Below are 27198 nucleotides of genomic sequence, written 5' to 3' on the forward strand. Positions count from 1 at the left end.
TACCCTCTCTAGGTTTATTTCCTCTAGTTCTGTAGCTTTTAATACCAACTGCACACTGATGAAGTCCCAGTATACACCTTTAGTCCTGATTCCTTCTCTGCCTTCTAGACTGAAGCAGATACCCTCCTAAGGTACTCACTTGGATGAAAGAAGAAATTATAGATTTTTTTTTTTTGGTACCAGGGATCAAACTCGGGACCTTGCACTTGTGAGGCAGGCGCCGGAACCACTGAGCTAAATCTCCAGCCCTTAAATTGTAAATTTAACATAACCAAAATTGTAAGCCATTTCTGCCCATAAAGCTGCTTTTCCCAAAGTCTGTTCCATCTCAAGAAATGATACCATCTTTTGTGAGTTGTCAGTGCTTAAAACCTAAAGATGAGCCAGTAATGGTGGTACATACCTGTAATCCCTGCACTCTGGGAGGCTGAGGCAGGTGGATTATGAGTTTGAGACCAGCCTGGGCTACATAGTGAATTCAAGGCCACACTGGAACATAGTAAGACCTGTCTCCAAAAAACAAAATAAAACCATCCTGCTGTAAATAGCTTTCCTTATACTCATATATTCACCTCTTTTAAATGTATCCTGATTTCAGTGATTTTCTAAATCCCAATTTTACACAGTCCTAATCCAAGTCACCATCAATTCATGCTTGGTCTGTTTGTTCAGTAGAGTCAGTACCTGGTCTTCACTGATGATTTTCCATGAACTTCCAGAGTGATCTTATAGTGGCACCAGTCTGTTTTTATGACTCCCTTGCTTTTAAGTCTTCCAGTGACTTAGATTGCTAGGAAATTGGACATTAAGGGGTCCCTTTGGTGGGTGTAAGACTTTAGGATCCTCTTCCCTTCATGTCTTAGAAGAGATAAAGTAAGTAGAGATAATGTACAAACTTCATCTAGAGGATAAGTTTATAGCTCTGTAACATTACATGGTGATTTTAAAAGACTCAATCATATCAGTCATATAATGCCTATGAGTTCTTTGAGACCAAGAATATTGTGGCTTTTTTGTTATTGTTCTATTTGTGAAATATAGTACTTAACATGAATTTTGATGCTCATTGTTTTAAGAATCCAGAAATTTTGTTTTAATTCTAACCACTTCAGTAGCTATTATGTTGTTTCTCTCCACATTTTTATAGGAATTATAACATGACAGAAACATGACTTCTTGATTAAAACAAATGATACTACATTTATTTTTTAAAGAGTGATTCCAGCAGATGACTTAGTTTGTTTATGACTCAGCAGTGAATTCATTTAAAAATGATTTTAGGACTGGGGATCTATGTGTGAATAATTTTTTCTTTACTATGAGCTGTAGACCATGGTTTTCCTATCATTTTGAGTAAGTCTATTTGAGAAGACTTAGCTTTTGCTAAGTCTGGGTGTAAGCAGATATTATTTTTAAAGTAAGTCTTCCCTAAATCTTGCAACCCTGTCATCAGGAAATAATTACGTATTTTTACCTATGATTGTGAGACTACTTTATAAATGAGAGTTACTGTTTTGTGATATTTTCATAAGCATTACCCTTATTTTTGAAATGAACATATTAAATGCAGATATACTGAACTTGTCCAACAACAGGCATTTGAAATTAAGAGGAGAGACATCATTGTCGTGTTAAGTATATCCCTATAAGGAAAGTTTAGAGCTGTGATGGTAATGTTAGGGGAAGCTGAGTGATACTCCATTTCTGTTCTCCTATTACATAGTGATTTTGTGAGAGGAATACAGAAGTTTTGCTACTATTAAAGGGCCTGATTATTCCTTTTTTTGTATAGGAAGATTTTCAGTCAATGACTTACGGATTTAAAATGGCTAACAGTGTGACAGATCTTCGAGTTACAGGTAAAACCATTTATAAAGATAATTTACAAGTTTTGCATTATGTTTCCTTTTTAAAGGTAATTGTTTCTCTTTCTAGGCATGCTAAAAGATGTGGAGGATGACATGCAAAGAAGAGTAAAGGTATACATGTCTTCTCTGCACTTTTTTTTTTTTTTTTGGTACCAGGGATTGAACTCAAGACTTTGCGCTTGCAAGGCAAGTGCAGTGCCACCAAGCTAAATCCCCAGCCCTTCTCTGCACTTTAATGTAGGGCTGTTATGTTCCTAAATGTCAGGTTAACTTTAATTAAAATTAGCTAGTACAGATAGAACCATGTATCTCTCTTTTACTGGTAGCTATTTATTAGTGAATCTGAAAACTGTTAATAGGAGTTTTTGATAAACTAATGTCATTTTCAAGTATTGAAAATGTACCTTGTTTTAGTTTTTTGTCAGTGTTTTGACTTTTAGTAGGCTATTTTAAGAATATATTTTTCTCTACTAGAGTTCTAGAGTCTTAAGTTCCTCACAGGTAAAGACTGTCCTCTTCACCTCTGTAGATGTAGGAGCAAATGCAATGTTGAGAATACTGTGCAGTAGGGGAACTAAGCACCTGGCGACATTACTGGTTGTTGAAGGCCCGTGCTGACACTCTTCAGCTGTATTGACCCTGGTGATTCACTTCTCATAGAGATTAAGAAGGGAAAGATGTTATATTTCTGTTATTTTACACTTACATGGCAGTATGGTTGCGAGAGAAAATTTATGTTTTTCTCTTTTTAAAAATTTTGCTATTATTCAAGAAATTAGACAATTAATTGCACACTGCCCGATGTGGTGGCACATGCCTGTAATCCCAGCACTCTTGAGAGGTGAGGCAGGAGTATCACAAGTTGGTGCCCAGCCTGGGTAACTTAGTGACTTAGTGAGACCGCCTTAAAATAAAAGGGCTGGGATGTTGCTCAGTGTCAAGGCCCTGGACTCCATCTCCAGTACTCAAAACAAAACAAAACACACATACACTGCTCCACTTTTGGTAGAGAAAAGTACAGCTCAAAGGAGTCAAGGGAAGCTGTCTCAGTCTTACATAAGGGTATGTACTTGGTATGTGTAATAGCTTCAGGACCAGAACCCACATCTGCTACCAGATTTTCCTGTTCTGGTGCCTTGGAAATAGCTATAACTATTGTATTAAGATATATTGCATTTTAGTGTATTAGTATTAACCATGAGACTTTATTTTTCTGCTGTGATTTTTAAAGTGTTCATTTTTTTCTAAGAGGGTTAATTTCGAGAATGTCAGTGGTTGCAATTCATAGATCCCTTTATAGGACAGTATGCCATATGCTTTTGCTTATGTTATTTTATTGTTTTGCTTTTGCTGCTTGAATTCCTGATTATTTTTGTGATCTTTATTTTAAAATAAGCTTTCTGTGTATAACATTAGTAGAAGGGAAATAAATACTGGATATGGCTTTGTTTTTCTCCCCATATTTTGCCTAAAAATAGATCCTTGTCTATATTCAGTAAACTTAGTGTTTTCTCTGCCTTGTATGTTTATAATCTAATACTAATCCAGGATTGTATTTGTTTTAATTTATCTTTTTTAAAATTTTAGAGTACTCGAAGTCGACAAGGAGAAGAAAGAGATCCTGAAGTTGAACTAGAAGTAATTGAACTTATTTTCTGGTAGATTATATCAGAGAAGCCTACCTCTTAATGTTGTAGTTTTATGAACTGCGTTATAATTTATGGAAGCCCTTTTTAAGGTATTTCTTTAAAAATTGGACATTGCAAGGGACTTTATTTCCCTTGTATTTGTTTTGGTAGAATGATAATACATCTCTCTCAAATACATAATTCAAAACTCTTCAGTATCCCAGTGAGGTAGGAAGAAAAAATGATCTTTTACAGATGATGCATCACAGCTTGGCAAAGCTCAAGAACTTCCACATCATCAAAAGTTGCTGAATCTTTGTTGAGATTCTAAATTTTCTGACTCTGCTAATAGCATTTTAAATCCTTTCTTTTTAAAAAAGCTAATTAGTTTTGAGATATGACTTAGGAAAGAATCATTCTTGTTGCTATAGAAACATTACTTTTATTTGAAAAGAATAGACTTTAATTTTTTCTGCAGTTCATTTTTCAGGCATTTAAAAGCATGTAAGTGAAGGTGTATGTACTATAGTAAGTTATTAACATTGAGATTTAGAAGTTAAAATATTTTAAAATGAGATTCTTTTGACAGGGTTTGCATGGTTTTTTTTTTGGTTTTTTTTGTTTTTTTAGGGTTTGCATGTTTTAATTTGTAGTTTTTTCCTTTTTTTTTTTTTGTAGCACCAACAATGTTTAGCAGTATTCAGCAGAGTGAAATTTACTCGTGTGTTACTGACGGTGCTTATAGCCTTTACCAAGAAAGAGGTAAGGGAATTTACTATCATGTAATTTACTATCATGTATAAGTCACTTGAATTTTACATTGTATTCTAGAACCTATTTCTGTTGATATAAAAATAATATTTCAGATCACTTATTAGTAAATAGGATAATAGAAGCAGAAATTGCTTGTAGGTTGTCATATTTTATGGATTGAAAAGGACAAATTAAAAATGGAAATTCTAGCTAGGCTTGTTCTTCCCTTCAGTTAAATAGTAACTGTTAGATTTGCAGAAATCCAAAAGGAAGCCCTTGATGGTCATTATCTTTTGTGTCATTTCAACACCAATTACAGAATAATTTATGAGTAAAGATATACCCTTTATTGTAGGTCTAATTTCTATAATTTTATTTTTCCTCCACTATCTTGACAACAAATATTGTAGAATTGTTGAAATGTTTTCCCCCATTTTTCAGCTGACTGTATCTCTGGTTTTATTTTTTAAAATAAGATTAATACAGCAAACGAGATTTCGGATATTTTTAGTGGATCCCATAAAACATAGATGTGAGGGGGAAAACAAATTATTTTTATCCTAACAGGATCTGGGCATCCTGCATTAAGTGAATAATTTGTGAAAACCAGTATCATTATAGCAAGCATTTAATTTCATTATCGTTTATAGGATTTTCCTATTTAATGTATATCTTTCAGTGAAAGAATATGTAAGAATGTTTTTGGTGATTTATTTGCTAGACCAGTGCTGTTGCAGAAGCTCAAAAATTGATGGTTCAAGCAGCAGACCTTCTTTCTGCCATTCATAATTCACTGCATCATGGCATCCAGGCCCAGAATGATACTACAAAAGGAGGTAATTTCCATTTTGCCCTTGCTGTTTTTTCTTGATTCTCATCCAGGATATACATAGTGTTTGGGTTATTCTAAAATTTTATTCAGGTCAGTTTTCCTGGACCTTGGAACATACAGAATATTTTAGACTCTTTCTTTGTAAATTTTTTTAGACTGAAAACAGTATTGTAGAATTTGTCCATGTCCTGTGTCTTACTGCTTAGACTGTGCATGTATGCCCTGTGCTTCATATATTCTCTGCATATATTCATGCTGTGATGTCAGAAGTAGCTTCTTTTTTATTCCTTTGCCTAAAAACTGATCACTTTCATTACAGTCTATACTAACCACTAGATGGGCCTAGCATTTCCTTTGTAGCCTCAGTGCCTCTAACGTTGACTGTAATTGTTTACCTATTTTCTTCCTGTGAGATTTGAGTACCTTTAGGTAGAGACTGTCTCCTTGTTTGTCCCTGCAGTGCTTAGCATGTCATTGGCAATCAGATTGAATTCATGAAGAGTACATTCTTCTCATAGCCTGTCCTGCTTCCTCCAGGGTGTACTTTACCTTGCTTTTTCCTCTTTTGCTTTGTTCACGCTTGCTCTGGAGAGCCAGTTTCTTTCTTGCTCTTCACTTTTACATTTTCACATGAACTACTCAACCCTCCCCGAAAAAGAAAAGTACCTTAAAATAAAAAGAGTAGTACACCTTTGTAAAATTTGCAACTAGGTTAACATTTTAGACAGTGTGTAGCAATTCTGATTATCTTTAGAACTCATTAAAATTGAGTGGTATTTAAATTCTTTACCTTACTTTTTATTAGTTGTTGGTCTTGTGAGCAGGAAGGCAAGATCTTACTGATTCCCATTCTTTTCTTTTTCAATTCATTCTCTCCTTTCATTGGTAAGAATAGTGGTATTCTTTTTTTCATGAACTTTTCTTTACTCAGATATTAGGTAGTATAACAGTCCCAAGGTAATTTGGGTTAGGAAATTAGTATTCTCATAATCTTATGTCTTTAGTAATTATATTGAATTTGTACAAATTGATCATTTCTTTTTTCCCAGAGGGAAGTATGTTCATGAGATAAGTGACAAGGTGGAATTTTATAACTAAGGGATATTTTTTTAAAAAGGTTGTTCATACACAACCTATGGTACATGTTTACAGAGATGTAAAATAGCCATAACTCTTAAACTCTTTGAAATCTAATACGAGAATACTTTTATAAGCCAATGTATAATACATGACTTCCGAGTAACTGGTTGGTTTGTGTAATGGTAATGTTAATGATGCAAAGCAGGAGTCTTCCAGGTTACTGGAATGTAATGTTCTTTTTCACCATCTGTCATTCCTCGGAGCTCTTCTGCTCCATTTCTGCAGTCCAGCAGACTCTGAGGATAATTACTGTAGGATCATTGGTAGCTATATCTTAGAACTTCTCTGTATTTCAGACCAGTGTTAGGAAAGTCAGTTTGCTTGTACCTATGTTTTCTACTATTTCTCTGGTTTTACAAGTCTGTTGATAAGATTCAGAAATATTGTTTGAATAAAATTATCTTAAATGTACATTTTTATAAAATGTAATCTTACAACTAAGCAAGTGAAAATTTAAATTTAAAAAATGCTATCCCCATGCTTGGTTTTCTGTATACTTTTTCGCTGGCTTAATTTAACATTATAATTTTCCTTCATGAAACCATAAAAATTCTGTAGTTAAAAAGTCAGTGCTTTTCTAATGTGTATTCTAAAAAGAATGGTGAGAAAACAAAAGTGTAGTTTAGTTTTGGTCTTAGCTTACACATTTTACCTTTTAATTTTTGTAATTTCATCTAGAGACAACAGAATAGGTAACTTAGAAACACTAAACGATCATTTAGCTTTTTACTGAAAAGGTATGTATTAAGTGGGACTTGGAAACAGTGGGGTTAAGGGAGAAAATTGGAAGAATAAAGCATGGTTTAATTTATTCAGTGCATATTACTGTTTTAAGATGCAGAAAGCAGGTGAGGTGTGGAAGGTGGGGAGCTCAGATGATGAATGGTATTATGTGGTGCCATGGAGGAGTCCACTAGTAAAGTAAACATTTGGCTCTGCAAAATAGATAGAAAATCAGATTTTGGAGTCATTTTCATGTTAAAATCATATTAAAACTGAAGAGAAGGTCGTAATTACTCAGGACTTGCTGGATTCAGGAATTTGGGTCATACACTGTATTTTTATTGAAGGAACGAAGAAAATATTGCAGAAGATAAGTGCAGATACTGCACTTTGTCTTTGTATATGCTGTCTTGAATTTTATACTTTTTTAAAAAATATGTTGGTGAATTCTAGTCTGTCCTTTAAAAGGACATTCAGATGGTTTCCAGTAAGATTTTCCAGGTTCCACTGGTTAAAATATAATTCTTTCCTAAGTGGTCTCATGGTAGTCAGTGAGTTACGTTTCACTCTTTAAATTATGAGCATGTTTAACAGTTGCTAATGCAAATAAATATATTTAAATTTCTGTTGCCTTAAATTGGTAGATACTTTTGGAATACAGTTTCGAATCGGACACACTTCAAGAGAACATATCCTTTTGGGGGGTGGGTGTGCTAGCACATGCCTCGGGCTTTGTACTGAGCTGTATCCCTAGCCTTTTGTTTATTTTCATTTTTTATTTTAGTGAGACAGGGTCTCACTAAGTTGCTCAGGCTGGGGTTGAACTTGCAGTCCTCATGCCTCAGCCTTCCAGAGTGCTGGGATTATAGGCTTGTACCATTATGCCTGGCTAAGAGAGCTTATCATCTTTAAAATAAATTAAAAGATATCTGATTAAAATTGGTAAAGTAGCAGCATTGATGGCTGTTGTTGAGGTGTGAAAAAAGTTCATATATTTGCATTTACTTTTTGAAACCCCAAAGAAACATTAAAGAAAATTTTTTGTTTTCTGTACATAGGCAAAATTAAGAGGAAAAAGGTAGGGAAAGGAGATAATAGAAAGTAAGTGTTAGAAGCTGGAAAACATAAAGACTTAGCTGTCTGTGAATAACTGAATCTTAGCTCCACTGATTCTGGACTGAGGAGGATATAAGACATAGTTGAAGGATGCATATTAAAGGGAAGTAAACTGAGTATTTAAATACTTATTAGGACATATTTTCCCAACCCCCAGCTTCCAAAACAAGGAAGTTAGATTCACACACTCCACGTAAGAGTTTGGAAGATTCTTCAAAGGGAAGGGAAATCTGGCAAAATCAGGAGGTAGAAAAAATAAGCAAAATTAAATATAATGATAGGAGCAGTTCCTCTGATAAAATGGCTTGGGTGAAAGTCCGTTATTCACAGAGCTCTTAGGAGAGTATTTTTGCATTTCATTTTCAAAGGTAAGTGTACAGTCAAGGATGGGAGCCTCTAGCATGAATGATCAGAACATGCAAGTACACACAGTACCTTCAAAGAAATAGAAGCATGCATATGTAAAACAAGAATAGAAGAGGGAAAAGGGATATATTTTTTGAGATTGAAAATGTAAATGCAGCAATGACAAATCTAGACCAAAAAGTTTTGAAATCTTAAAGTAGAGCTAAAGATAAAAAATAAGAGAAAAATAGTGTACAATCAGCCCAGGTCTGGTATCTAATAAGGATACAGTAGAGAAAAGGTAAATTAATGTAAGTTGTTCCAGAAATAGAGATCAGAAAAAGATCAGAAAACTTCTTGGAATCAAATAAATACAAATACTCAAAATGAAAAGATGAGCAGGCTGGGGTATAGCACTCAGTGATAGTGCTTTTCTAAGTTATGCACAAGGCCCTGGGTTCAGCCCCCAGGATGGCTAAGTAAATAAATGTTGCTAAAGAAGTCTTTTATAGAAAGGAAAGAAAAGACCAATAAAGAGTCCCTAAGCACAACCAGGAAGAAAATTGGGTTTTAAAAATTTATTTGTATGTTTTTTATTTTTATTTTTTGTGATGCTGGGGAATGATGCTTGGGCCTTACACATGCATGCTGAGGCAAATGCAGTGCCACCAAGCTATATCCCCAGCCTGAAAACTGACCTTTTTTGTTAAGGCATTTTGTCATGAAATCTTAAAATAGTGCTAATAAGTAGAGGATGCTAAGAGATTTGAAAAACAAAGTTATTTACATAGAATCAAGACAGTGTCATCACATACTCAACAGCGGAAATCCTTGAAGCAAAACAAAGTTGGGGGAGTCACACTTCCTTTTAGAAGTGTACACAAAGCTTAACAATGAAGATAGTGTGGTTCTGGATAGACAGAGATAGGCTAGTGCAGAAGACCAGAAGCAAAGCCTCATGTTTATGGTTAAGTGGAAGAAGTCACTCATAAAAGACCATGTATATATGATTTCTTTTTTACTTTTCTTGAGACAGGATCTCACAGTGTAGTTTAGGCTGGCCTTGAACTCACTATATAGCCCAGGCTAACCTTGAACTCATGATTATCCTCCTGACTCAGCCTCCGAAATCCTGGGATTATGGGCATGCACCACCATGCCTGGCTCTATGATCTCTATGTACATATAAACATCCAAAATTGGTACCCATGGAGACATAAAGTAGATAGTAATTGTATAGGCTTGGGGCAGGAAGGGGATACGTAAGAGTGATTGCTATTGAATATAAAGTTTTCACCATTCTGTGTGAAAAGCCAGGGAATTATGTATTTGACTGATTTGGTATTATCTGAGTTGTGAGTAAAAGAAAATCACTGGAGCAATCTTTTGAGAATTTTGAGGGAAATGGTTTCTAATACTGAATTCTCTTTATGAACTTTAATTTTGAGGAAAGATAATTTCAGGTGTTTGAATAGTCTCAAAATTTATCTCCCAACACTTTTGGGAGATATGGTCCATAAAAATATTTTAGTGTATGTGCTGCCGAAGCGAGCACTAGGTCCGTTAAAATAAATGAATAAATCAAGAAAGAGAGAGGCATGGGGTTTAGGAATATGAGAATCCAAAAAATTATGAAGGAAATTCCTTGGCTTGGTTGTAAAGGGAGAGCACAGATAATAGCTGCACAACATATATTGAGGACAAGTCGACATGGAAGAGGTGGCAAAGCTCTAGGAGGATGCCTCAAAGAAGGTACAAAACCAATGGAACTGTTGCCAAAGAAGTTGATACAGTGGCTATTGTATTTGATATATAGTCCTCCCTAGGTTTTCAAGGGGTATTGGTTCTAGGCCACTCCTCACTTCCTGTAGATACCAGAATCCTTAGATGTTCAAATCCCTTGTATAAAATGGTATAGTGTTTGCATATGAGCTATGAGCATCCTCCTTTATCCTTCATAACATTTGTAGATTATTTAGAAAACATAATGCAGTGTAAATGCTTTGTAAAAAATACTTAGTTGTTTTAATTTTGTTTTTGTTGTTGTATAAACGTCAGTATACCTGCGAAGGGTTGTGTTCTTCACAGTAGTTGGCATAATCTGAGGACAAAATCCAAAGTGTGGGGTACTCAAACTGGTTATGGGGCCCTATGGGATTAATACCCTTGGGCAGTAAAGGAGGCAGGAATCTACCCCAGAACAGATGGACTTTGCAGGTGTACTTTGTTTCTGGTTCAAGAGAGAGCACATGCTGTCAGTGTTAGTAGTCTAGTGACTGGTTATCTTCGTCAGTAACTTCTCTTGTATGTTCACATGGTCACATCACATGGAGCTTAACTGAAAGTCTGTAAGGCTTTCTCCTAGAGCCCTTCCAGCACCTTGCCCAAAGAACTCGTTTTGGAAACACTCAGGTGGAAGCCGATTTTACTGTGTGTAAGCTAACATGGATGTCGTCAACTTTGGGATTATGAAATTAATTAAACAACAAAAATCAAGAAGTAAAGGCAAAAGGAAGACTGATTTTCTTTCCTTTTGTATTTCAGGGGTCCAAAGGAACTAGTTAAGAGTTAATAAATCCATTACAGAGATATAGGTGTATTTTTTTTCACATAAGGGTAACCAGTAGTGTTAGAGATATTTCAGATTCTATGGTCAGGGAGGTGGAGAGAGATCTGTAACATTATCATTGTTTGTTGGGGGTAAGAGGATCAATAGATATGTGTTTGAAGAAATAGAAATTTATAAATATTAATAAAATTGTGGCTATAAAATTAACTCATTAAAGAAAATGTGTAAATTATCAGAAAGAAAATAATACCAAAGAAAACCATCTTAATGAAAGGCAAAATCAAAAGCGTTACAAAGGGAAGTACATATTTCCTTTTATATGGTTAAAAAACTAAGGTCTGATTAAATCTCTTCTTTCTTTCTGTTCTTGAAAAAAATGACTCCTAAAGCCATGAGTTGAGGCTGAGCAAGATGGGCATCTGCACTAGAGCAGGATGTCAGAGCCTGCTAGCACCATGTCAGGAGCTAGGACCATGTCCATGTGGGAGGTCAGGATGGCCTTACATAAGGCTTATAATCATGTAAGTAAGATGGGTCTTCCATATGATGAGGCCAGCATGGGCCATCAGAGCCTCTGTAGGGGAAAGAAATGCCTATGTAGGGTGGTAATGGAGGAAGGAAGGCACCTGGGAGGAGGAGATGAGCCTGAACTTGAGGAAGGCACATCATGAATGGGCACTCTGGCTGGATTCACTGCTTTTAAGTAAGGTGAACAGCTGAGCCTGAGGTGAGCCTAAGCAGGGTTGAAGGGGCCGTCAGAAAGAAACTTTGCACTGTGTTACGTGCCTTGTACTGTGAGGAGAGAATGCAGCGTAGTGTAGAGTTGTCACCTAAAAGCAGGGAGGGGAGGAGGCATGGGGTGTGGAGCCCAGGAAGAGGACGCTCATGGTACCTCTATACCATGGTGTCGTGGTATAGGGTGCTGGGACCTGAGATAGATTTGGAAGGCAACTGTATGTTAGAGACAAAGCTGTTGGATTTGGGCACACCCTGGTGCAGACTTCCAGTTTAAGCATGCTGGCAAGGGCATCCCTACAGGCAAGAGGGTGCTCAAGAGTAAGGCATCAGATCACAAGTTGGGAGAAAAGAAGGTGTCTCAAGTGAAAAGGTGGCCTTGTGTGCATGCAGAGTTGCACCCTAAGCAGCTAAAGGAAGGGCATCTCTGCAGAAAGGTGGCCTGCCGTGGCATTTCAGATACTAGATGGGTTAGCAAGGTGACCTTCCCCATAAAGTGGAAATCATGGTTGCCTGGTATGTCTGTGACAGGAGATTATAATAGGTGAAATGAAGGTCCCAAAGATAATAAGTTCTCTCTCCCTCTCTCCCTCTCTCCCCCTCTCCCCCTCTCCCTCTCTCTGTACATGGTTGCAGTACATAATGTTTACATTCCTTGTGGGAGTCCTAATATTTGGAACCTATGAATGTTACTTTATTTGGATAAAGGGTCTTTACAGATGTGATTAAGGATCTGGGTTGAGATAATCTTGGATTATCTGGATAGACTCTAAAGAGGAGGTCATGTGAAGATAGGGAGAGAGATTGGCATGGTGGAGCTATAATGCAAGCAGTGCCAACAGGCATGAGAAGCTGAAAGAGGCAGTGAACCTCTTTCACCCCCAGAACCTCTGGACAGGGTGCTGCCCTGCTGACTCATTGATTTCAGTCCTGTGAAACTAATGTTGAACTTACGTAACAGAATGAATGTCCATGATTTTGAGCTACCCAATTTGTAGGGTCTTGTTCTAGCAACCCTAGAAACTAATGCAAAGGGGAATTGATTTTATATATAAAATAGAATATTAATTTAATATTAAAATATAAATAGATGTTAATTTGGTTAATTGAGTTATACTAATTTCTACAAAGGGGGAAAGCTTGACTGAACTCTGATATTGAATTGAAGTTAAAGGTATGAGTGTAATTTCATACTTTTAATAGCTATAGATTGACAAATGGAGAAGTAAATACATATTTATATATATGTATATACTTTCTATCTCTATCCTCTAGATTGTCTAGAAGTAGGCACACTAGTATTGAAATGTTGCTTCTTTTTTTTTTTTTGGTACCGGGGATCAAACTTGGGTCCTTGCGCTTGCGCAGCAGGTGGCGAAACCACTGAGCTAAAATCCCCGGCCCGAAATGTTGCTTCTTAAAGACCTTTGTCCATTAGAAAAAACAAAGGCATCTGACTGGCTGATTTTATTGGTAGGACAGGGAAAAAACAAGATGACGCTGTAACATCTTATGCTAGAAGTGAGTAACAAAAAAATGGTAGGAACATATTAACTGCACACAGAAAACAACTTGAAGGGGTACTCACACAGGACAAATTAGGGAAAATGTAAACATCAAAGTAATTCTGATAGTTCATGACCTGTTGAATAAAAGAGGAAACCATTGTTCAATACTAATACAAAATGAATGGGCTGTTTGATGGTAATGAGCGTATATATGTAGGTACTCCCCAAATATTTATTAACTACAGAAGGAAAAAGTAATATAAAGAGAAAGCCTGTTGGACACTGCCTCAATCAGGTAATCACCGGTAGGGAGTCATGTAATTATTTTGCTAATAGGATGCAAAGAGAATAAATAATTTCTTTGTTTTGCTTTTTGAGACAAGGTCTTGCTATGTAGTTTTGGCTGTCCTTGAACTCACTATGTAACCCAGGATGGCCTTGAATTTGAGGCAGTCTTCCTGCCTCAGCCTCCCAAGTGGAATGCACCCCGCACTTGGTGAGAATATCATAATTTCTCTGACATTCCAAAGATTCATAATCTGAATGCAATCATGAAGAGTCAAGACAGACCTACCTGGAAAGGCAGTGTACAGAATTACTAGTCTGTTTGTATTCAAAGATGTCAGCATCATGGAAGTCAAGCAAAGACTGAACTGTTCAGATTGGAGGAAAATAAAAAAGACCGTGAAATCAGATGCAGCTGTGGTACTGACATGGATATGAAGACTATTGTTGGAACAGGTTGCAAGACTTGAATGAGGCCTGAGATAGTAGTTAGTCAGTGTTAGATTCCTAATTCTGATTGTCATATTGTAATTATGTAAGAGTGTGTGTTTGTAGGGGTAACATTTAACTTTCTTTTTTGGTACTGGGGATCGAATTTGGGACCTTGTGCTTGCCTGTAAGGCAGGCGGTGGAACCACCGAGCTAAATCCCTGGCCACGCCTTAACATTTTTGAGAATGATTTGGGATTGACTATACTTTACAATTTTACTGTGAGTTTGAGATTGTTGCAAAACAGTTCACCTTAAAGAAACAAGCAGATTAGTAATACATTAATCTTTTAAAGAGAGGAATATATATGAGTGGACAGATTATAGTCTCTATCCATAAAATGAAATACAGGCTTCAACAGTAAAAATGAATGAGATAGATACAATGTCACGGTTCAATCTGGGAAATATGCTGAGTAAAAGAAGTCAGGTGTGAAAGTATATAAATGTACAATTTCTTTTGTTTTTGAAAATAGTAAGGATTAACCTGTAGAGACAGAAATTCCATGATTGTGGGCATGGGAGTGATTAATAAGACACAGGAAACCTTTCGAGATTTATATTGATTGTGGTAGCTGCATGATTGTACATATTTTTTAAGATGTTGAACTGTACATTTAATATTTGCATTGTATTATATATCAGTCATACTGCAACAAAGTTTTTAAAAAAATACATATACTTGTATACATATATATTATGTGTATATGTATATATGTATATATATAAAATATGTATATACATATATATGTATGTGTGTGTGTCTGTGTATGTGTATATATATATATATATATAAAATCACCTGCTCCTGGGAGAAACTTGGAATAGTGATAAGTTCTTAAGCAAAAAAGTTTTTAAAAAATACATGTATATATGTACATATACACACACACACACACACACACACACAAAATCACCTGCACCTGGGAGAAACTTGGAATAGTGGTTAGTTCTTAGGAGATAAATGGGATTATAAGTGAACATGAGCATTGCTTTTCATTGTATACGGTTTCATTGTGTTTGACAGTTTTTATCATTTTCATGTACTTGTATTCTCTTTTCAAAATATATTATTTTGCATAATAACTATAGGTTATTCTGGCTAGTGATTACAGTAGAATTTATTGAGGTCATGTCTTGAACATAACAGTTGTTTAATATCTTTCTATAACTTCTTTTTTTTGGTACCAGGGATTGAACTCAGGACCTTGCACTTGCAAGGCAGGCAGCAGCACCACTAAGCTAAATCCCCATCCCTGTAATTTTTTTTTATTGTGGCAAAATACAGTGATACCTTGATTCATAAACTTAATTCTTTCCCTGATTCTGGTTGCAGAATTTGTTCCACAATTCTGGTTGCAACTGAACTGCTAGCAGAGTACATAAGTGGAAAGAATGAAGTTCATGAACCACTGTAATACATGACATAGAATTTACCATTTTAACCATGTAGCTTAGTGGTACTAAGCATGTTTGTAAGATTTAACTGTTATGTTGATATATGTATATATCTGCCAACATCTATCTACAGAACTGTGTGTCCTTTAAACCATAACTCTGCCCCAAAGGACCTGGTAACTACTATTTTATTTCCTGTCTTGTATAGGTGTCTCATATAAGTAGAATAATAAAATATTTATCCTTTTGTATCTGCCTTATTTCACTTAGTATAATGTTTTCACTTTTCGTAAGAGGCCTTATACCAAAAGCAGATTAAATAGAGAAAAGCTGCTCGTAAAAACCTATGTTACAATGGAAAGAAATAAGTATTAGTGGGAAATGGATAACAAATACAATATAGTCTATATTTTCTGTCTTCATAAATTTGACTCTTTTGGGTGTCTCATTTAAGAAGTGCAGCTGTAACATAACCACACCACAGTAGTTTTTGGGTTACTTTGCAGAATTCTTTCTAACCAAGGTGTTCACACCTTACTTTAATAAATCTAACTGTAACTTGCCTCTGTAATTTGGAAGAGTTCTAAAAGTCATCATCATATAAAAAAATACATAATGCCTCTATTTCTCTTGACTAATACATTTCCATGTCTGTATTTGTGACATGTAAAACCAAAGCACATTGTTACTATAAATCTTTTTTCCAGTGACATTGTGCTATTTATGATACTTTTCTATTTATAGAAATGAAGACCAGTGATCTAGTGGGATTTTAGTAACTGAAATATTTCACATTGGTGTCAAAATGTTCTGAAAATAATGGTTAGGTTTTATCTTATATTAATGCGAGGGGAAAATAATCCCACTTGATATTCTTGTACTAAGAGTAGTTTTTCGCATTACAGATAGAGTTTTTTATTCTTGTTTTTTAAGGTGGCATCTCAGTATATTGCCCAGGTTGACCTGGAACCCTCTATCCTACCTCAGCCTCCTTTGTAGCTGAGGTTGCAGTCATGTGCCACCATCAGTGACTTAGATAAGAGTTTTACTAGGAAAATGACGGCAACTTTTATACACCTATAAACTTGTAAAAAATCAGAAGGAACCTAGAAGCTGCCTTGTCTGATTGTATTCAGTTCAGAAATTTATTGAGCACACACTAGGTATCATGAATTGTGTTCCTTTCTGAGCTCATTTCATAAAGGGCTTTTCATAAGGCTATTTCACAGCCTGTTGAGCTTAATTAAAATAAGGGTCTAAGATAGTGTGCCAGTAATATGAAATATAGTAGGAAAGTGTTAAAGCAGTTTTTTGTGGGAGGAGATTGGGTATAATGAACTTTTTACTTTTCAATTTTTGTTGCCTTGAAACTAAACACAAATACATGCCTACCTTTTAGCCCCTCTTCTTTTCAACTGTAGTCTATAACCTGAATAAAACTGCTTTGCTCTTTTATTATATCTTAGTTTTTACCTCTCTTCTACTCAACCAACTTGCGATTCCTTGTATAGGATGATTACTGAGTCCTTTTGCATGATATGAAACAATAGCTGAGCCTTAAAAATAGCTTAATTATTACGAACACTTTAACCATTAGGATGAACAAAGTTCAGAGAAATGTGGGGGAAATTTTAAATGTATGTGGAAAACGGAGAGTTTCGTACAGTTGACTTCTTAGTTTATGCGAAGAAACTTTATCCCCAATCTATTTATATGCATCTATTTCTACTTTCAGAATTTAGGGAAGTTAAGACTTTGAAAATCACAACTCCCTAAAGGAAAAAGAAAAGGAACCGTATTTTCTATCCTCTAGGCCTTAGAGATGCTGGAATACTTTGCCCTTACTAATATTTTCTTTTACTAATGTCTTATCCTTTAGTTCTTTCCTTAGTCTTCAGTTCTTCTAGGAAGTCTTTTCTTTAATTATTCTATGCATTTTTACACTGAATTATAATTATTTACTGTACTTGTCTAGACCAGTGTTTCCCTTTTGGGACCTTTGAGGGACATTTGTCAATGTCTTGATGATACACACTTTGATTCACAGTGGAGGGGTTGCTACTCATCTAGTGAGAAAAGGGACACTGTTAAACACCCACTCTGCAATATGCAAGACAGTTGAATTAGTTTCAGAAATTAATAGTTTATTTTACTTGTTAATTTGTTTGAAAATAGAATGCAGCTGGGTGTGGAGACACATGCCTGTGATCTCAGCTACCTGGGAGGCTGGTGCAGGAGGATCACAAGTTCAATTGAGGTAACTTAGTGAGACCATCTAAAAATACAAAAGACCAGGGATATAGCTCAGTAGTAGAGTGTCCTTGGGCTCAAATCCCAGTATTGCCCCCCATCTAAAAAAAGGTAGAGTACAAAATGTATTTATTGTCCATTTCCCACTAATATTTCTTTCTTTCCATGGTAGCATAGGTTTTTGTGAGTAGCTATTCTCTGCTTAATCATCTTAATCATCTTGTACTGTAAGGCCCTAAACATTTGTGTATTAAGAATAAAAGAATATTCCTGGATAGTAATTTTAGATGTGTGCTTTAAAAGAATATTCCTGGATATTTTAGATGTATGCTTTGAGAGAGAATAAGGGTGATATATTATTTAATTATTTGGATTCTGTGCATTTATCATTAAAGCCCAAAATCACTCATGTTGGTATGGTAAAGAAGCTTCTTAGCACATTCCCACTACTACTTTCACTTTAGTTTTAAGTGAAGTGTTACAAATCAGAAATTTAAACTGTTTCATTGTAGTGGTAATAGCCTTTCATTTTATCTTAAGTATGTTGTGTTGTTTGTCTTGTCATTCAGCAGATACATTTCTAGTGCCTGTTAGGAGCCAGGTATTTAGTTGTTCAGGGCATAGGCCACTTGCCTGCTTTTAAAGAGCTGGAGGTAGAGGGGAAATGATGTAACCCCATGCAGATAGTATAGTAGTGTGCATACACAGTACTACTAGAGAACCAAGGAGAAAGCATTCAAGCTGTGTCAAGTCTACCAGGTAGGAATACAGATAGGGTTTCTACTGTAGTTGGAGAAAATAGTTGTAGAAAAGGAAAAAGGCCTAGTAGAACATGATATTTGTGAGTCACTATGCTTAGAGGAGAACTTTGAATCCAAAATTCCTAATTGCTTCTTAGCTCAGGGCTTACATTTCTTCACAGTCTCTTGGCTTAACGTAGCATTTCCTCTTGCTGGAGAGATTACTCTGTGTTATCCCATTCTTGGTTTGAAATTCATTTTGAGGTAGCAGTCCCCCTGCGACTGCAGCTACAACCGTGTAGGTTGGGTGTACAGTTTTCAAATTGTTAAATCTGTTTATCTCATTTTTTGAAAAGTATATATGTAGATATATTAATTATAAACTGTAGTGTCCATGGGGTTTTGTGATTAGAATTTGTTTTGAGATACCTTTGAAATTGGCATTTAACTTTACATTGAATAGCATTTGCAGTTTAAAATTCAGAAGGAGATTGAAAATCTTATCTTCTCTCTTTTTTAGATCATCCAATTATGATGGGTTTTGAGCCCCTTGTTAACCAGAGGCTTCTTCCACCCACCTTTCCTCGATATGCAAAAATAATTAAAAGGGAAGAAATGGTCAACTATTTTGCAAGATTAATAGATAGAATAAAAACTGTCTGTGAGGTTGTGAATTTAACAAATTTACATTGTATCCTGGTAAGTATAAGTCTGTATTCTCTAGTGTAACTTTGGCTTAATAATGGAATAGTTTACACTTGTGTGTGTGCACACGATCATGTGTGTTACATATATGTACATGCAGACATTCTATTTAATCTTTTTGAGGCTACTACCCATTGTAGAGATTAAGAAGTAAAGTTAGAGGTTAACTCATTCACCCAAGTTTTAGGAATGGAATTTGGATTGTGGATTCTGTCTTTTAAATCTTTTTTATAAGAATGTATATGCATACATATGTGTGTTTATATATATATGTAACTATTTTTAGATATAAAAATGGGCTCACAATGTATCTTTATCTTTTCTTCCATTAATTTTTTTTGTCATTAAAGCTCAATTTAAATCCTCGTTCCTTAGTGAAACACCCATAATGCCTTTCTTTACCTTCTGTTGTACTTGCTTTTTTAGTAGTTTTCCCATATTCTGTCAGAATTGTAGAAATTTAAAGTAAAAAATCAATGATAGTTATAAAACCAGTTGATTTTGCAGACCATTTCACAGATATGCTGATGTCCAGAGGATCTGTATCTAAAATAGATGACTCTAATTCCATAGCAGGAATTAGAATGGAGATTTTCTTATTCTTTCTGCTGTATCTACTTTCCTGGTCCTAATGGTTACCTGGGTTTATATTCATTTTCACCAGATTAATTATAAGATTTTGAAATACAAGCAACCTATTTTAATTGTTTTATACCCTATGATATTCTTCATGGGGTATATTGTTTGTTTTCCAGTTCTGTTTTATTCCTAGTTGACAAATGGCAGTTTTTCTTTTTTTTTAATGGAACAAGCCACAGGACCGACAGCCTTCTGAAAGCCTAATACTTTTGTCATGAGTTACCAGTCATGGCCATGAAGCCCTCTGAGGAGCCCATGTTGCATCCCAGGCATTTCAGGGAATTTGTAGTAGTTCCAGTCAGGATAGGTTGCTGAGCTATTCTTAGTGATCTTTGGACATTTTTCTGCAAGGTGTAGGATTTCTTATTAAAGAATGATTGCACACATGTCTAAATAGACATTTTTCTAGTTTTGAGCTGATGTAGGATTGAGAAGTGGGGAGGGTTATTGTAGCCTTTGGACATACTTCTGATACGCTTTTGCTTGTCACCCACATCTGTAGGTACTTTGGCTTGTGAATCTGAAGGCTTAAGCTAAAGGTTAAGGAGACATCTTTACTCTCATACCATGGAATTGGCATTATTGTTTTTAATATGTATTCATCAAAGTTTTGAGAATATTAAAGGAAAAGGGCTTTTTGGTTTTTTTATGCATTATCAAGCATTGTAGGGCAAATCAAAGAGGGTGTAAACTGCTATCTTAGTTCAGTCTACAGAAGCATTCTTGCAATCCTGTATTAAATTATGTTCAGTTATTGCTATTTTGAGTATACCCTGATTGGGGGAAGTATCGTGTATACAAGTTTTTGTAGGTATCAAAATGCCTAAATTTTTGGAATTTTGTTTATACTAAGTAGGTCATATTTATAATTAACAACTAGATCCATATGTAGGAATATGTAATGATAGTTCTCTAAGATTCACAATCTCTTTAAGATTTAAACCCACGACCTCACATCATGCTGCAAGTCCTCTATCTCTGAGCTACATAGAAAGCCCTTTTTATTTTTTTTACTTTGAGACAAGGTTTCACTAAGTTTGCCAGGTTGGACTTGAACTGAAGATCTCCCTGACTCTACCTCCCAAATAGCTGGGATTAAATGTGTGAGGTCCTGGGTTTAATGTCTAGTATGACCAAAGGCAGAAAAAAAAAAAGCATAGCAGGAAGTACAGGCTTGTTTCTCCTTTATAAAAGGGAAAGAAGCTAGGTGCAGTGGCATGCCCTGTAATCCCAGCACTTGGAAGGCTGAGGCACAAGGATGGTGAGTTTGAGGCCACCTAGTGAGACTTTGTCTCAAAGAAAGAAATGAAAAACCAAATTACAACAATGGTGCTTGATATAGAAGGAAAGTCAGGAGTCATGAGATGCTTACCAGGGGGAATAGCACTTCCTGGAGAAAAAGGAAACCTTTCTAAAATAGTCATGACCTAAATAAGCGTCCTCCCTTCCTTCCCCTCACTCTCCCCTCTGCTCCTCCGGCCTGGCCCTCCTCGTGTGGGGTGTTGTCCCCAGTTCAACAGTAGTCTTGACTTTCTTGGTGGAGCTGGGATGGCATATAGGCTTGTGGGGTATGCAGCTCTTGAGTTCTTTTTGAGTACTGTGCTTGGGGTCGGGGGGCTCAAGGGGACCATGCTGCCTTTGTAGGGGTGTGCGCAGTGACAGCCTCTGTAGCAACGCACTTACCAAAAGAGGTTCCAAGTCCTCTGTCTTCTGCTCTCTCCCAGCCTGTAGCATTAGCATAGGTGTTCCTAGGCATGGATATCTATCCTTGGCAATTCCAAATCCAAATATTAAAATACATACATTTTAACTCAGATGCAGAGAAATAAGATGATAAATAACTGCTATCTCACAATCTACAGGTGTTAATATTTTGGTGTATTTTGTCTTTTTTTTTTCCTTGTGCATTTTAAACCCATATGCTTTCATCTTTCCCCAAAGTCCATAATAGTCAGTAATATGAATCCAGTTGACTTGTTACTCAATACTTATTTCTTTGAAGTAGGTACTAAAGTTCTGCCATTAGTTAGTAAATTATTATTGATATTTTTATGGTGTACACATTAATATTGCTGTCCACACAGTTCTATTTCTAATTAGTTCTTTTAAAAACTTTTTAGGTTGGGCATGGTGGCACATGCCTATAATCCTAGCACTTGGGAGGCTGAGGCAGGGGGATCACCACAAGTTCAAGGCCAGCCTGGGCTACATAGTGAGTTCAAGGCCACCTGAACTACATAGAGAGACCCTATCAAAAAAAAATTTTTTTAGGCTCTAAAGTTGTATATTGTCCTCTTGATATAATTATACAGTTCCTATAGAAATGACTATCACATTTTAACTCTAGTAGTATATCATTTACAAAAAATTATACTAGATGTAAATATTTTCTGATACTTAATCTATTAATGACATTGCTTTTTCTCTATTAGGATTTTTTCTGTGAATTTAGTGAACAGTCACCCTGCGTTCTTTCAAGATCACTGTTACAAGTAAGTTCCACTTAGTATCGAAGTACTGCTTTAAATATTAAATTATGTGTGTATTGATACTGTTTTATTTACTGATAGACAAAAGATAGATGCTTTTTTTTTTTTTTTGGTACCAGGGATCAAACTTTGCTCTTGTGAGGCAGGCACAGTGCCACTGAGCTACATCCCTAGCCCTAAAAGATGCTTTTAAAGGCTGTTCTGCAGTTATTGTTACATTTTTTTTAATCAGAGTATTGACTTAGAGTGTTAGGCATTCATCAAGTTCATATTGGGCTTGGTATGTAGCTCAGTGGTGCCACCCTTGCCTGGCAATTGCAAGATCCTGAGTTTGATCCCTGGGAGGGGGAGGGGGGGTTTCATATCCTAATTTTAGAACAGTTGAAATCCTAAAAAAAATAACTTCAGAATATGTCATAAGTTTATAAAATGTAAAACAGTAATTTTTTTTTTTTTTGGTGTTTTTGAGAAAGGGTCTCGCCATGTAGTTCAGGCTGGCCTTGAATTCACCTTGTAGCCCAGTCTGGCCTCGAGCTTGAAGCAATTCTTGTACCTTAGCCTCCGAGCGCAGGGTGTGCCACCACACTTGGCTATAAAACTACAAAACATAAAACTTTAAAGAAGAAATTGCTTGTAAACTTGCAAAAGCCAGAGTTCTTTTTTTTTTTGGTACCGGGGATCGGACTCGGATCCTTGCGCTTGTGCAGCAGGCAGTGAAACCACTGAGCTAAATCCCCGGCGACCAGCCAGAGTTCTTTTATGTGACATCAAATGTTTAATCCATAAAAGGAGGTGATAAACTGATAAAAACTTCTGTTTGTGAAAGGCACTATTGAAGAGATGCTACAGAGTAGGAGAATATATTTACAAATTATCTGACAAAGTATTGTATCTAGAACACATAAAGAATTCCTTAAATAAGAAACAAACTAATTTTTAAAGTGGGCAAAAGATTTGAAATTAAGTATGAAAAGGTACTCAGTATGCTATTAGTGAAATACAGTTAAATCAATGAAATATTATCCAGCTTTTTAAATATCTTTTTAAAAAAATCTGTCTTGGTGTGAATGTGAAGTGGTTTCTCCACTTTGAAAAACAGTTTGGCAGATTCCTAAAAATTAAAGGTGCAGGTCACAGTCTTAGTTGTTTACCTAAGGAGAAGAAGATCTGACATTCTCCAGAACCTCTGCACAGATGTTTAGAACTGTTTGTTCATGATCATCAAATACAAGACAATTCAGATGTTCTCAAGGTACTGAGTGGTTACAGTACAGACAGTGAAATACTACTCAAATGCAAAGAAATGAAGTACAGTATTGATAGGCTCAACAGTGCCAGTCAGTCTCAATGGCATTATAAAAGATGAAAGAAGCCAAATTCAAAAACTATATGGTTTCATCTTAATGGCATTTTGGAAAAGGCAAAATGATAGAGTTGGAGTGGTTGCCTAAGATTTTGGATGGGGTAAAGTGTTGACCTCAGAAGGCTCTTGTGAGGGAACTTTTGGGTCATGATACAGTTCTGTGTCTTGATGTGGTACTGGGGAAACCATGCATTTATGACAACCTAAGAACTGTGCAACAAGAACCATCTATTTTATTTTATATAAACTTAGAAACAGTATTAGCAAAGTAAAGTCTGTATATTAATACTAAAATACTCTGGGGTTGTTAAGGGGAGGAAATTAAATGCAGATTATCATTAAATACAAACTTTGAAATACATTTTTTCCATTTTCAGAAAGTTGTACTATAAAGCAGTGCTGGCATGCACAAGGCCTGAGGGTTTGATCCCCAAAACTTCAAACAAAACAAAACAAAGTAAAATTATTATGAAGTAACTTGTATATACAACCATTTGATATTTCATAATTTATGAAACCTTTGCTTACATGTTAACACATTTGAGATATTTAGTCCATTGACTTCAGTTCTTGCATCTACTTATTTATTTCTGCGTATTTTTTATTTCCTTACATTGCCGTTCACCTTAAATAAGGATTAATAAACAGTACCCACGTAGAATAATAATATATAAAAATTTTCCACCAATTTTTATATTTTAATTTTGTATTCTGTAGTATTTACAGGTACTGTAGTATGTTTATGCCTCAGTAATGACAACATTACTGGCAGTGTTACTAATATATACATAAATAACTAATGTGATATGTAATATTTGCTTTAAGACCACTTTCCTGGTGGATAACAAAAAGGTCTTTGGAACTCATCTCATGCAAGACATGGTTAAAGATGCCCTTCGGTGTTTTGTCAGTCCTCCGGTGCTCTCCCCCAAGTAAGTACGTAAGACACTTTCCAAGTGTATGTGTTTTTGTAAAAGCCCGAACTTCTGCACTCCCTTCTGTACAGCCAAAGTATAAAAATTGGGATAAGGTAAAGTCTCAATATTAAAAGTAACTCAGTCATGTTAAAATTAATTCATCTCGGGCTGAGGATTTAGCTCAGTGGTTTCGCTGCCTGCTGCACAAGCGCAAGGACCAGAGTTCGATCCCCAGTACCAAAAAAAAAAAAAACCCAAAAACATTAATTCATCTCAGCCACATATTGTTTGGATTAAAACTAAGCTTTTTATGATGTTGATTATAGGTTATTAAAAATTCATTAATTTGTTTTGGACCTTTACTTTGCAAAGCACTGTGTTAGGAAGTTTTGGGAGTAATTATAAAAAATAAGATCTTTTCTCTTGATTTGCGTTTAGATAAAAATTTAAAATGCAAATAATTGATTTCTTTGGTACTGGGGATTGAACTCAGGACCTTGCACTTGTCAAGCAGGTGTGTCACCACTGAGCTAAATCCCTGGCCCCAAATAATTGATTTTTAAATTGTGCTCTGGTAGAGTCACTGCCCTAAAATTGTGTTGTCATAAGACTCTGAAAAGGATGGCATGCAGAATCTGTCACAGTGCTGATTATAGTCCACATTTCATTCACAGTGAAAGCCATGATCTGTGTGATTGAGCCTAAAAGGTTTGGTGTGCTCAGGTTTGCATACCTGCCCCATTCACCTCTGCTCCTCTCCCTGTCTGCTCTCACCCTCTTTGCAGCAGGCACAGTGTCCTCCTTACCATTCTGGGAATGTATCAGACCTGCTCTCTTGCCCTGGGGTCTTTACATAGAATGGAAGACAGGGAGCATTTTCCCCAGAAGTCCCAAGGCTGATGCCCCCACTACCTTCAAGTCTGTTTAGTGTCACTAAATAACTGGGAATATAGCTTGGTGGTAGAGCACCAGCCTAGCATGTGTTTAGTGTCGCTTCAGAGAGCTACCCTGGCCACCCTGTTTGAAAATTGCTATCTCCAACTTCACTGCATTTTTTTTTTCCTAATAAATTCTTTTATCGGTACATTTTAGGTATACAATACGTTTACATTTATCATTGAGTGCTTGTACCTGTACATGATGTATCTTGGTTCTTATTTTTTCCCCATTCCCTGTGCACCCTTCACATCCTCCACCCTTCCCTATTTACACAGACTTTGTTTCCATTTTTTTTCTTTTCTCATAATTTTTCCTTTTGCTTCTTTCTTTTCCACTTCCACTCCCACCACCCCTACCCCTTTGGATCTTTTCCTATTTCAAATTATCAGTTACTCTTTTTAATCATTTTAATCCTTATTTATACTTTCAGTTTCTCACACTAGAGAAACTATTCAGTATTTGCACATGGATGTCCTATTTATTTCACTTAGGAGTATGACCTCAATATGCATCCATTTAGCTATAAATGTCTCTAGTTTCTCGTTCTTTATGGCTGAGTAGTACTCCATTTTATAAAAAAACCACATCTTCTTTATCCAGTCTCCAGTTGATGGGTACTTGGGCTGTTTCCAAGCTTTAACTGTTACAAACTGCTGCTATAAACATGGGTCCACATATATCGTTGTGGTATGGTTCTTTTAATTCTTTTTGGAAGATACTCAGCAGGGGAATAGCTGGGTCAAATGGGACCTCTAGTCGTAGTTCTTTGAGGTATCTCCATACAGATTTCCACAGTGGTTGCACCAGTCTGCACTCCCACCAACAATGGAGAAGGGTTCCTTTCTCCCGACAACCCTGCCAGCATTTGTTATTGGTTGATTTCTTAATAGCAGCCATTCTTTCTGGGGTGAGGTGGAATCTCAGTGTTGTTTTCATTTGCATCTCTTGAATGACCAGTGATGTTGAACATTTTTTTTTGTACGTTTATTTTCTATTTCTACTTCTTTGTCTGAGAAATGTCTGTTCATTTCAGATGCCCATTTTTGAATTGGGTCTTTGAATTGGGGGGTCTGATTTTTTTCAGCTCTTTTTAGATTCAAGATAGTATACTTTTGTGTGAGGCACAGCTGCTAAAAATTTCTTCCCAGATTGTAGGTTGTCTCTTAGTTCTGTTGGTGGTTTCTCTTGAAGTGCAGAAGCTTTTTAATAAGATAAGATCCCAGTTGTTGATTCTTTGTGCTAGTTCCCATGCTACTGAGGTTTTGTTCATAAAGTCTTTTCCTATGCCAATGTCTTCAAGAGTTCTACCTAACTTACCTTCCAGCAAGTTTAGTGTTTCTGTCTTAATATTTAGATGTTTAATCCACTTAGATCTTAGTTTAGTGCATGGTGATAGGTATGGGCCTAGTTTTAATCTTTGGCAGGTTGAAATCCAGTTTTTCCAACACCATTTATTAAATAGGCTATCTTTCCTCCAATGAGGGTGGTTGGCTCCTTTGTTGAATATGAGAAGGCTGAGTGCAGCTGAAGTTGTTTCTGCATCTTCTAATCTATTCCACTGATCCTCGGGTCTGTTTCTTTGCCCGTACCATGCTGTTTTTATCACAGTAGCTTTGTAGAATAGTTTCAAGTTGGGTATTGTGATACCCCCAGCCATGTCTCTGTTGGCTAGAATTGCTTTTGCTATTCTAGGTCTCTTCTGCTTCCAGATGAATTTTTGGATTGTTTTGTCTAGTTCTGTGAAGTATATTGTTGGAATTTCAATCA

The 27198-nt window shown here is 36.0% G+C and overlaps 1 protein-coding gene across 6 annotated transcripts in view; it reads left to right on the forward strand.

Moving 5' to 3' along the window:
* The window catches only part of Naa35 (N-alpha-acetyltransferase 35, NatC auxiliary subunit), a 65757-nt gene that overhangs the window by 21563 nt on the left and 16996 nt on the right, over positions 1-27198 (forward strand). For all 6 annotated transcript variants that reach the window (XM_087204816.1, XM_087204815.1, XM_087204810.1 and 3 more), the window contains exons 7-14: positions 1793-1859; positions 1936-1979; positions 3456-3506; positions 4175-4258; positions 4971-5085; positions 18900-19078; positions 22156-22215; positions 24401-24507. In XM_087204816.1, coding sequence (XP_087060942.1) covers positions 1793-1859; positions 1936-1979; positions 3456-3506; positions 4175-4258; positions 4971-5085; positions 18900-19078; positions 22156-22215; positions 24401-24507 — 707 coding nt within the window. The remainder of the gene's footprint in view (positions 1-1792; positions 1860-1935; positions 1980-3455; positions 3507-4174; positions 4259-4970; positions 5086-18899; positions 19079-22155; positions 22216-24400; positions 24508-27198) is intronic.

The sequence above is a fragment of the Heterocephalus glaber genome, unplaced genomic scaffold (assembly GCF_053883595.1).
Source record: "Heterocephalus glaber isolate CG9 unplaced genomic scaffold, H.glaber_assembly_v1.0 deba00000546, whole genome shotgun sequence".
NCBI lineage: Eukaryota > Metazoa > Chordata > Mammalia > Rodentia > Bathyergidae > Heterocephalus > Heterocephalus glaber.